The sequence below is a fragment of the Spodoptera frugiperda genome, chromosome 11, assembly GCF_023101765.2.
Source record: "Spodoptera frugiperda isolate SF20-4 chromosome 11, AGI-APGP_CSIRO_Sfru_2.0, whole genome shotgun sequence".
In the NCBI taxonomy this organism is placed as follows: domain Eukaryota; kingdom Metazoa; phylum Arthropoda; class Insecta; order Lepidoptera; family Noctuidae; genus Spodoptera; species Spodoptera frugiperda.
Window position 1 is genome coordinate 8843598 of NC_064222.1, and position 11740 is coordinate 8855337.

An 11740-nucleotide genomic window follows, 5' to 3' on the forward strand; every position below is an offset into this window, starting at 1 on the left:
CGGTCATTGAGATCGTCTCGGGATCCCCTACGCCCGGAGTGTCTTTCGCGACGGCTGGGGCTGAGGAGGTTTGTTCTCTCACGCGCCCCGCCTGAGCAAGTAGCTAAAAGCATGACTGCTTCGCAGAAGGAGGGCTACGGCATCCCAGTCCCTCTCGCTCCGCACCATGGCCTGAACCAGTGCCGGGCGCGAGAGGTCGCCGTCGCCGAGAGACATCCCTGAGGACTTGGCGGTGCTCAGCCCACGCAGGGAACACCGCCACCGTATGTTCTACCGTGTCCTCCGGGCGGTCCTCACAGTGATGAGACCCGGGCGTTTCCTCCCGCCCAATAAGAACAGGAACCTACAAAAAACTCCCATGTCCGTTATAAGCACCTGCGTTAGGCGGTAGGTGAGGACGCCGTGGCGCCTCTCAAGTAAAACTCCTCTGAGGGGACTTACCGCTGCGATTACAGCGAGCCCAGCCCTCGGTTGCGACAGTCGTTGCTGCCATTCCGCCATGAGATCGCGCCGGAGCTCGTCCCGCCACGCACTGATCTGGCGCGGCAGTGGTGTTTCGCCCCGGCGACACGCGTCGGCGCGCAGACTGAAGACGCGCGCGAGCACCTTCGCCTCCAAATCCCACGGCGGTAATCCGGCAAGGAGGTTCAGCAAAGCCTCCCCGGAGATCGTGCGATATCCAAAATCACCCGGATGGCCATGACCCTCTGAGACGTGAGCAGCGCCCGAGCTGGCCGCCGCATCAGGTTCGACGCCCACACAGGGGCGCCGTAGAGGGCCATGGACCGCACGATCCCCGCGTACAACCTCCGGCAGGAGGCATTTGGCCCCCGAGGTTGGGCAGGAGCCGCTTAAGTGCAGCCCCCGTCCGTTCCAACTTAGGAGCCAAACGTCGAAAATGCTCCACGAAGTTCCATCGACTGTCGAGGACGAGTCCTAATACTTCATCGTCGTCTCGATGCCGATGGAAACTCCTCCTGCCGTTATGCATGGGACCCACCCGGAGGTGGCGCGTTCCCGCGGCCATGAAAGTAGATTATGGTCTGGAATTACACATAGTCTATTTCTCATTCCACGAGAACGCGGGCGAAGCCGCTACCAGAAACTGATACTACATATTTGGAGATTAATAAATTGATAAAAATGTCTAAAAATGTAGATACTCTTGTCATGATGAGCTCTCATCCGGCTAGTTTTCAATAGACCTGCCCTTAAGAACAGGAGTGTCATATACCCGACCCGGTACTGTACCTCCGGAGCTGAACATTTCAGTAAGATTCTAACACTACCTCTCGCCTCGCCCAAGGCGGGAGAAGCCATTGTTTAATACTCCGCCCTAAAAAAAATTTTTATAAACAGCTAAACCATAGCTACATCAGTGACCAAGGAACCTACAAAAATAGACTTATTATGTTTTACTTTTAATTCAATAAAATAAGCTAATGATAGCATCATAGCATGAGTGTAAAATATATTCTATAAATAGACTTAATCCCAAAAACTTACCAAATACAAAAAAATCACCTTTTCCTAAAGTTAAAAAATCACGATGCATCATCAATATCAAAATCAAAGTCCGTTATTTCAAATAATATATGAAAAAATAAATCAGAATTGAATCACTCGATCACGCATAGTATCTATCAAATTGCAGTTTATCATATCTAAGTAGATTAGGCTTGGGATATAAGTGTGTGAGCTCCGTGATTTTTTCACATTCTATCGTTTAACGGAAGAAGAGTCAATAAGCCAAAATGTCTTTCCTCAACAAGAACTTCAAATTCGTGAAGCAGGAGAACTTCGATGGATTTCTCCGTGCTGTCGGTATGTGTGCAAATTTTATCTTACTACTTGTATTTTGTGAAAATTTTTAAGCATTTTATTAAGATAAGCCGGTAAACGACTTACGGTAGCGGACGGTAAAGCAATGCCGCCGTCCATGGACTGACATGAGTCACTAAGGCGTTACAACGTTGCCGGCCTTTTGGGGATTAGAAATTTAATGTTGTTGGGGAATGTTGGATGGGGAATAATTTGGCCTCCGATAGCCTCACTTAAAACGAAACACAATGTGCAAGCATGATTGTTTAACGTACGTTTTTCGGTGAGGTCGAGTAGATTAGGGTCTGCAATAACACAAAGGCTACTCTTTATATCTCACGGGAATGCCAGTGAAGCCGCTAGTTACAGCTATTAAATGTATGTAAATGAAAACCTCCTCAATTTTTAAAGTTAGTTAAGAACGGTGTTTATTTTTCTCAAATAAATATCCCGCCCTGTTACGTTAACCTTTTAAAGTGGAAAATTGTGAAAAAAAAATTAATAATGATTTGTGTTATTTTTTTAAGGAAAAGTTTTGCTTCGTTTATTTGATATTTTTATTAGGAATTAAAATAAGCAGTTAGTAATCGATTCTACTTCCTGATTTAAAATAGTGTGACCGTTTTACTTCAAATCCATAAATACAAAAAATTAAAATTATTGCCCATTTTAATTAGATAATAAAATTAGTTTACGTAACACTATATTCTAGAAAATTCTTGGTTACGTTAATTATATCTTTTAATTTTCAATTAGGTAACTATATAATCCGATAAGCCCTTATCAAAGGCACAACTCCGGATACATACAGAGATTTATCGCCTATAGGTACATTTTTAACAATTTTTTTCATGAATTTATCAGTTTATTTAATCGACTGATCTCTTGTTACGAGTTAATTGAACTAACTTGTAACATTAATTTGTTACATTTAGGAGTTACGTATACCTACCTATTATTTTTTTAGTGATTAGGCAGCAGGTGTTATTTGATCTTACTCCGATAAAATACAAAATATTTTACTTAGGTAAAAACAATTAACATGCTTTACCTCGTCAGAAAATACCTAGCCTGAAACTTACACACATTGGTACATACAAATAAAAAAGGAAATTTACTTTGATAGACCTTTAATCAAATCTGCAATGATGTAGACATCACACTATCTTAGAAAAACATGTATTGCAATCATAAAATAATTAAAATTGCCTTCCAACCAACCAGCGGCGGCCTTACCCATTGCGAGGCTCCGGGCGGCAGGTCTTTGCGAGGCCCTTTGTCCTTCGTAAAAAGTATGTGATGCGAAAGTAGGTCTGGTTGTTTGGTTTAGGTACTTGTTATGGTTGACGAGAAATACTAAAGTTATACAAATAAATAAAATTTGAATTTTAAAAGATTTTACTTTGAAAGATTTGCAAAATTAACAAATACAGAGATTTTATTGTAACTTTCGTGAGAATACTAAATTAATTATTATGTTATGCTTACTCACGTAGTGTTTTGACGAGGAACTCGACTAGTTTCAAGCCGTACTGGAGGCTATATTCATGAGCAGCATTCCGCGACACATGACGCGGCGATTGTCGCACTGCTACTGCTACTGCTACCAGTAGCAGTAGCAGTAGCAGTGCGACAATCGCAATCACAACAATGCGACAATCGTCGTGTGTCGAGTTCCTCGTCAAAACACTACGTGAGTAAGCCGATAACATAATAATTAAATACTTTTCATTTTAAAATTGATGTTTGCGACTTTTCCTAAGACTAAAATTTTTAATTAAAACAGAATAATCTAACGAATGAGCTACGTCATTTTCGATGGAAAGAAAAGCAAGGGCTGAAAGCCGATCTTGTGTCATCGAATTCCTCAAATATGTTTTAATGATTTTTAGCCTCGAAAACCTCCTTTCAGCAGACGCAACTGTAACAGGTGTGGTGGCAATTATTCTAATTCGATAGTGGGGTAAACTTCGGTTAATTTTTTTCTATTATGTATTCAGCACCGAGATAATGTCGTCGTTTCCTTCATACACACGAATGAATATATTCAGTTCTTCGTACAATTCATGTCCATCAATATCACATGATTCTCCTACTGTCATAGATATTTGCAAGTCGCTGCATCGTTTCAAAAGTTCACTATCACTAATTTCCTTTAATCTTTTTGTATTATACATGAAACCAAATATGCTCTCATGGTGTTTAAGTGCCTCAAACCTAGGATGACAGCTTGCGCGCACGTTGTCGACAATAACATAAAAATAGTTTATTTTGAAAATCTCTTCCGCATTCAATTCATGAACTTCATCTTTCCCTTCATAATCAAAATGCCTTTTTTTACGTCGTCTTCTGACTTCTTTAAACTGTCTGTCAATCTCATTTTCCTCGGCTATTTCTCTCGCTGTTACAAGAGATGACTGAAAACCATTTTCTCGATAATTATCGAGCCAATTTGTGAATGCGTCTATCTGTTGTATAGCCACATCTAATTGAACTTGCTTTGTAACATTTTACTTATAACATTTATTTTTGTAAGAATGTCATACCATATGACAAGTGAAACTACAAATTCGTATGTAGTTATTTCCTTTTCTATAGAATGGCATTCACTGAAAATACAATCCGTTGTATTTTTGTTAAATTTTTAAGATTATCTAAGCACCACATATGGGATCGGAAAACATCGTAAGGAAACGCGTTTTGCCTAATTAACCAGGCGTCAACCTACCGTATCACGTAACGAACAGCGTATCAGCAGCGCCTAAAATTACGTAAAATCGGATTACGGCCAACGACACCGACTAGATAAACGTTAGTTAGTTGTACGGAGAAACGTAATTCGGGGACGGAAAACGTAAGCATTTTGGGGAATATTATTTTTTTAATTCACCGTTACTAGCCTGTTCCGATTAAAGGCGATTACGTTATTATTCCGATTATCATTTGCAGTAAAACAACTAATACAAACCATTCTGAACGGCTCGAGGCGATACGGTGACGATCCATTTACTTTCCGATCCCATATGTGAATGCTGAGACCCTAAAGCATCACTATCCTATCGCAGAAGTTGGTATTTAATTCACTGATGCTAGACCTGCATTTCCAAGTTTCCTGAAAGTGGGCGATAATTAAATATTGTAAAATTAAAGCTGTTTTAGTAATTTTAATGGAATTAGTTAAGTAACTAACTTTATTTTAATTTACCGCTATGTTATAACCTGAATAAGTAATTAAGGATCAAAATAAAAAGTTTAAAAAAATCTATATTTTTTTAAATTTGCTTGGGTTGTGTAGCGCGAGGCCCTTGCAAGAGCGAGGCCCCGGGCGACTGCCCTGTTCGCCATCCCCTAAGGCCGCCTCATGCAACCAACGATCAGACCTTTTACTAAAAAAATACTCTAATTTATCTACTTTTTCGAAAAATTTTATATGATTGAATGAGACAAAACTTCTTCAAAATCCTCAAAATTCTGTATCCAGGTTTACCCGAGGAGAAGATTGCTCAGATCCTGAAGTACTCTCCTGACCAGAAGTTGGTGCAGGATGGTGACAGCTACACCTACATCACCAACGGCCCTGAGGGTGTCAAGGAGATCAAATTCAAGTCCGGTGTCGAATTCGAAGATGTTATTGGCACTGACAAAGTTCCCGTAATATTTTGAATCAAAGTATTTGGATATTATTAGAGATTGTCTCCGTATGATTTATTTTAAACTTGAATTTAGCTAGCTAACTTTGTTTTGCTAATAGACAGTTAGATTAAGGAAGACACTTTTATACTTTTGTAATGCGAATTCAATCCGCATTGAGCAAGCGTGGGATAAAATTAATATTCCGTTCCTCCTGAGTGAAGAATATAAGCTGTTTGTCAGCAGTGGGATATTCTATAGGCTGATTACAATGAATCGAGAATAAAAATATGAAGCAGAAATTCGTGAAGAAAAAAATTAGCGTAATTTTTAAACTGATAGGTAATATACCAACTTCTTCCACTTAATTTTTAATCAAAGTGCTCTTATATCTCAAGACATCAAATATAAGTAGAATAGGTCATTGTTGTGGGTACCTATTTTTTATGGAATAGGCAAACAAGCTAGGGAATCAGAATCACCTGATGTTAAGCGATCATATCCCATGGACACCCGTAAACCAGAGGAGTTGTAATCAAGGATTAAACCAATAATTGTTGTTATGTTTTCAGATCAAGACCACGTACACAGTCGACGGCAACGTAGTGACACAGAACATCTCAGCTCCCCAAGGCACAGCCGTCTTCAAGAGGGAATACAATGGCGATGAACTTACCGTGGTAAGTTATTTGCTTTAAAAACCAAACTTTAAACATTATTTTGTTGTTTTCTAAATCTCGCAATACAAAACTAAGTAAAACCTATATAAAAGAGCTGCGGATTAAGCATTTTACCGGGGCTCCGGTTCGAAAAACAGGAGTAGTGAACGGGGTGGTTTTTAGTCAGTAAGAGTCTGACATAATCTCGCTCGTGTCGAGAGAAGTCATTGATATTTTACCTCCTCAAAAAAAGACCTGTATATGGATCAAACAGCAGTTTCTATAATACTATCGTTAAAATTAAAAAAAACACGGTTTACTTGGACTTTAACGGAGAGCTCTACTACTTTCGAGTCACAGAGAATTCGTCATGAGCAGCGTTGCAGCCTAAAAATTTTTTCAAACATTTAAACTCTTCTATTAACGATTTTGTTTCGAAAACAATTGCTAAGGACTGGGTTAAGTAACCATTAAATGACTCTGAGTACGGCGGTAACATCTAAAGTTAACCCGTCGTGTGCCCGAACGCAGATCCACGCGAAACACAATGTGTTTTCTATTGTTGTCTTATATACGGCATACGAGAGGTTAAACCAAATATATTGAAGCCAAATTAACCCAAATATATTTTTGTTTCAGGTCATCACCGGTGACAAATTCGACGGTGTTGCCAAGAGGTACTACAAGGCTGAATAAACTCATAGCTATTAGTAATTACGTTAATTTATTTTTATAAATAATAAATATTATTATTAATTAAAACTCTCTTTTTATTTCATTTTCGTATTAGAAATCGCTGTAATTTTCTCTTTATTTGACTTTTTCTAAACGAAATGGTTCGGGGTTTACAATGCATTTAAAGCCTGTTCCACAACGTCTATAGCCGCTAATTTCCCAGATCCCTTTGAATTAAGAACTTAATTTGTAGGAACTATCTCGACACCAGCAATTTATAATACGCTAACTCGAAATTCAGAAAAGAACTTTTTTTATGCCAAGTTGCTTAAAATGTGTGTTTACATACGTTCATAAAAAAATTGAGAAGAAATATGCAAAAATAAGAAAGTTACAAATCTTATAAAACGCTAGGTAAAGGTTCTTTTTAAATCCCACTCGATTTCATATTACGCCAACTATTATTAGCGGAGTGTGCGCGCGGATCACTTTGGTCAAAGTCCGTGCAGACACTTTCTAACTCATAGTTAGCGTAGTTTAGTCGCACGGACTTTTTGCGTTCGTGTGTATACTTGTTCGTTTGTAAAATGAACGACTTAGCGACTTTTACGTAGTAAATACTTATGTGTTAACGTATTAATTAGTTTATTAATGGTACGGGACTATTCTTTTTGTAAGTAAGTACATTTCTTTATAAAAATATTTAATATGCATCAGATGTTTTTTGATCATGCACTACGACCTCCCGTACTACACTACGCTAACATAAGTTAGACGTGTATAAGATACAACATTTTTTTGTGAATTTCGTTTATATACGGCTATCTTGCGCTAAATCAAAAAATAGAAATTTTTAAGGAAATATACAATATGAGATAGTTACAATGAATAAATTAAATATTAAGCATACCAAATTTCAAAAAAGTATCTTAATTAAGTGTAAAAGTTATCACGTTTTTCCCTTTAAACGCCTCTACTGTAAAGTACGCTTTTTGAGTTAGCGTAGTATAAATTGCTGGTGTCGAGTCTGTCACATAAGTTTATTGTACAGGTACTAAACGCCGATTTTTTAATCAACATATAACTTGTATTCATAGTAAATTGACGTCTGTTATTTTTGTATTGAAAAACTATAAAAAAAATAAATTATAGGTTCCGATAAGCAACGTACCTATGACAATTTTAAAAAGTTGTTACTTGTTGTTACCCAGTTGCTACCTAAAGCATGAGGGAGTGCCATAATATCAGCTTAATGCCCTTAATAAGTTACTGATTGCTTTCAAAACGATATAGAATTACGACCACACCTACCAACCAAATGAGGTTAAGCAGACAAGTCGAAATTAGTTGCCATGGGGTTCTCGATATACTATCATTCAAGTGGTTTGATAAGATGCAGTATAGTTAGTTACCTACTTAGAAGTATCTGGATTGGTATCTTAACAGTAGCCAGTAGCCACACCTCATAGAATAAAATATTTGTTACCTAAACAGACCCCGAAGCCTACCAGGACAAACAAACCTTGCTGGTCATCAAGAATGCGTCTACTGAGAAAGGAGTTTCTGTAACCCTAGTATGAGATTACGTTTAGAGTAGTTGAAATGAGAGCGCGTTCGGAGCTCTGATTGGTTGGTTTATTCTAGCCGGCCAATAGGTCTTACTCTCGCAAGTTACCACGGCCCGATTCGGAACAGAAACACAGATTAAGGGTAAATCATCCAGAATAGGCTGGATGTTAATCAGAAATTCTGAGTTTCTGACACTCACTAGTGGTAGTTACTAATTCTGACTCTCCCTCTCACCTCACATGGGCGAGACGAGAAATTTAACGATTTTTGAAGTTGAGTCGAATATCTAAAGATAGATTTTTACTAGACGATATGACAGTGGGTGTGACTCTCGGAAAATAAAATGTAAATAGAAATGATGATATTCCATGTAAATAGTAGGTATCTAAGTATTTTACCTACCCACTCGAGGCGTGGACTGATTACAATCTTGATTTAAATTATCAAACGGTAGTACGTAAGTAGAACACCATGAAGATAAATTAATTTGATATGAAGATACAGATAGATACCCATCTACCTATATTTTATTATTTTACAGGAAGGCGTCAAAGTAAATGGAACGCCTTTGCAACAACTCGGAATAATATAGATAAAAAGGTTTTTCAAAGATCCAAGCCATTATCCACTATATCATAATAAGTTAAATTAGCCTCGTTGGTTGAGTGTTCGCAAGTACGGCTGCCAGGTATGGGTTCTTGGTTTCGATTTCTTGGTCGGGTGCTGCTGGCATTACATGCACTTCTGCCTACCCCTTCGGAAATAAAATAAGCGTGACAATGCAGATAAAATAAACCAAAATAATTATTATAGTTATAACTAAGTGGTCATAATCGTAGTTAATTGCCGAGTAAAGTCTCAAGTTTCATCCCCGGTTATACTATAGGTATTTTATAAAATCTACAATAACTAATTAAAATTAAAACTACATTTGAAAGAACAAAACAGATTTCTTTTATGTTTAAATATTTTAATCAGGTTTAACCAAATACAAATCGCAGAACACGCATATAGGATTTTCAATTTCTAAATCAGCTCTAGATGTAGCATTGCAACACTGACATGTTAAATAATCATCTGATGTAATAGGAGTAAATGTTGCCATACAAAACATATTTAAATGTCCACTTTTACACGTAAAACCTTCAATTTGTTCATCACAGCACTGACACACATATTCACAGGAATTTTCTAACGCATTTAACACATTTTGATCTAATTGAATCTCCGTTTTATATTTCTTCGAATAATATTCCAAATATTTCTTTGTACCGTATAGAGACTCCATATCTAGATCACTTAATTGACCCTCATCTTGGCATTTTGTGCATAAACTGTCTAATAACTGATTTGCATGTAAATAGAGGATTTTTTCTCTCACAACATCCGTGGAAGTCTCCGGTAATGTAATGTCAACTAAGCGTAAAACTTTCCTTAATCCAGAAATGTAAGTTAGGAGGATTAAATAGATTTTAAGCTTATAAATATCTCGTGCACCTGATGCATAAAGTTCATTATAGTCCAATTTTGGCATCCACTTTAATTTAGTAATTTGAAACCGTAATAATTCAACACAATCCCAATAGTGCGTCAATTTCTTCGTTGGATTTGATAATAGAGTATCAAGCATACATTCTGGTTTCATTTCTTTGCCAATAAATATTATTTCTAACTTAAGAGCTTCTTTTCTAGCTTGTACTTTGCGTTCAACCATAGCTAAAGCGCACATTACATTGTTCGGTGAGAATCGTAGACTGTACAGTTCGTACAATGGATAAGGTTCCTTAATGACTAGAGGGATAAGGTCTACTTTTAAATTAGCAGACAGAGTAACATTAACTTTATAAATTGCAACATTTACTGCTGTTACGTAAATGCCATCGCAGGAATAAACAATGTCCGATATTCGATGATCATTGATATTATTTAAATATTGACTAAGAATGTTGCCATCATTATCAATGGCTTGTACCAACAAATGTCTATGTTTGCTAGTGATAAAAATTATTTTATCATTCATTTTTAAATATTTTAAGGCTACTGCCGTCATTCTGTCCTTATGTGGCCAAAGCGGACAAGTTTTTAGAAGCTTAATGCCATCAGATTCTAATTTCAAATCGAAAGCAGATATTTGTCCCGTTAGATTCGTGCTGACTATGAAAAAGCTGTCTTCTGATTTCGGTATCCACCGTATGAGACTCATATCTTCCATATTTGTAGTAACATATCCAATTAGTTGCGGTTCATTCATACTACTGAATAATTGCCAAAATAGAAGTATACCATTCTTCTGTGCTGTGACGAAGCAGCAGGAATCATCGGAGTTTAACTCCGGAGCCCAGCAAATGGCGGATGTTTCAAGAATATAAACAGATTCCTTGAGTTCCTCAAAGTATCCTGGCTTTTTGTTGTGCTCTAGAAGTTTTGTAATGTAGGGTGACAAGTTCAGAATGCTTTTCCATACTATTCTATCTTTGACAAAGAATTCTACTCCTCCAATATTATTTAAGACTGCCAGAACAGAATTACTCTTCAGAAAGTCTTGTGGAGACCACTTGCACATAGTTATGCTCGTCATTTCTTGGGTAAGAGCTTGATTGTGAGGCCAAAACGCTGAATCTAGCAACATGTCTGTGAAATCGGCGTTTCTCATTTCTGACTTTAAGAAATTTGCTTTACACACTTCTGTGGCAGGACTAGTTGTAGGGCTGACTAAAGCACTCTCAGCAAAGTCAAGATTTCTGTCTAAACACTCCAAATTATACCCATATTCGAGAAAATGCAAACGTTTGCTTTTACGCACAGCTAGTACGGAGTTTCGCCATGATAAATGAGCTATTTCGTTCTTTGTCACAGGTGTACAGCGTTTTGTTAGTTCGATATAAGTTTCTTCTGCCATTATCTTTGTTCTATAATTTATTTTATGTGTCGGTGTACCTTAAATTCTACAATATTTCCAAAATATTAAAATAATTCAGTCGCTCAAGTCTGAAATAAACACGTGAATCTGACGTTTGTCAATTGACAGTTGACACATTGGACAATACTGACAGTTGACAGTGATTTCATAGTGTGGAGCTAAATTTCATTTCGTTCATAGTCGATTAATTAATCGAATAGTTTAATTTAATATCGCATATGAAAATCAAAATAAATAATCCGCACTTTACAATAATAACCTTAAGTTAAGTACTTAATATTTCGCCACACTTGTGTATGTGGACTGTATTGTGTGTGTCCATATTGTTTACTTGCAACTTTTTACTTCAACACCTTGCGTGCTTTATGTTGCGGCTTTTATTAATATTATAACGATTCATTTTATGATCTGTATTATAATAATTGAAAAGATTATTAAAATGTAATATTGATTTATCCTTACAAAA

The 11740-nt window shown here is 37.2% G+C and overlaps 3 protein-coding genes across 3 annotated transcripts in view; 1 reads left to right on the top strand and 2 right to left on the bottom strand.

The window, feature by feature from the left end:
• The window catches only part of LOC118274573 (luciferin 4-monooxygenase-like), a 227023-nt gene that overhangs the window by 112804 nt on the left and 102479 nt on the right, over positions 1-11740 (bottom strand). The gene's annotated exons all lie outside the window — the stretch shown is intronic.
• On the top strand, positions 1659-6872 carry LOC118275188 (fatty acid-binding protein 1-like). The gene is made up of 4 exons (XM_035593058.2): positions 1659-1824; positions 5303-5472; positions 6024-6131; positions 6750-6872. Exons 1-4 carry the CDS (start codon positions 1755-1757, stop codon positions 6804-6806), a joined length of 405 nt encoding a protein of 134 aa, XP_035448951.1. The 5' UTR covers positions 1659-1754; the 3' UTR covers positions 6807-6872.
• LOC118275194 (uncharacterized) lies at positions 9304-11364 on the bottom strand. Its single transcript, XM_035593064.2, has one exon. The coding sequence runs from the start codon at positions 11251-11253 to the stop codon at positions 9325-9327; it is 1929 nt and encodes a 642-aa protein (XP_035448957.2). The 5' UTR covers positions 11254-11364; the 3' UTR covers positions 9304-9324.

Bases quoted from the DNA above. Each gene is read 5' to 3' on its own strand.
- LOC118275194 (XM_035593064.2), bottom strand. From the start codon at position 11,253: ATGGCAGAAGAAACTTATATCGAACTAACAAAACGCTGTACACCTGTG.
- LOC118275188 (XM_035593058.2), top strand. From the start codon at position 1,755: ATGTCTTTCCTCAACAAGAACTTCAAATTCGTGAAGCAGGAGAACTTC. The intron at 1,825-5,302 runs GTATGTGTGCAA...TTCTGTATCCAG, and splicing joins TGGATTTCTCCGTGCTGTCG to GTTTACCCGAGGAGAAGATT. The intron at 6,132-6,749 runs GTAAGTTATTTG...TTTTTGTTTCAG, and splicing joins ATGGCGATGAACTTACCGTG to GTCATCACCGGTGACAAATT.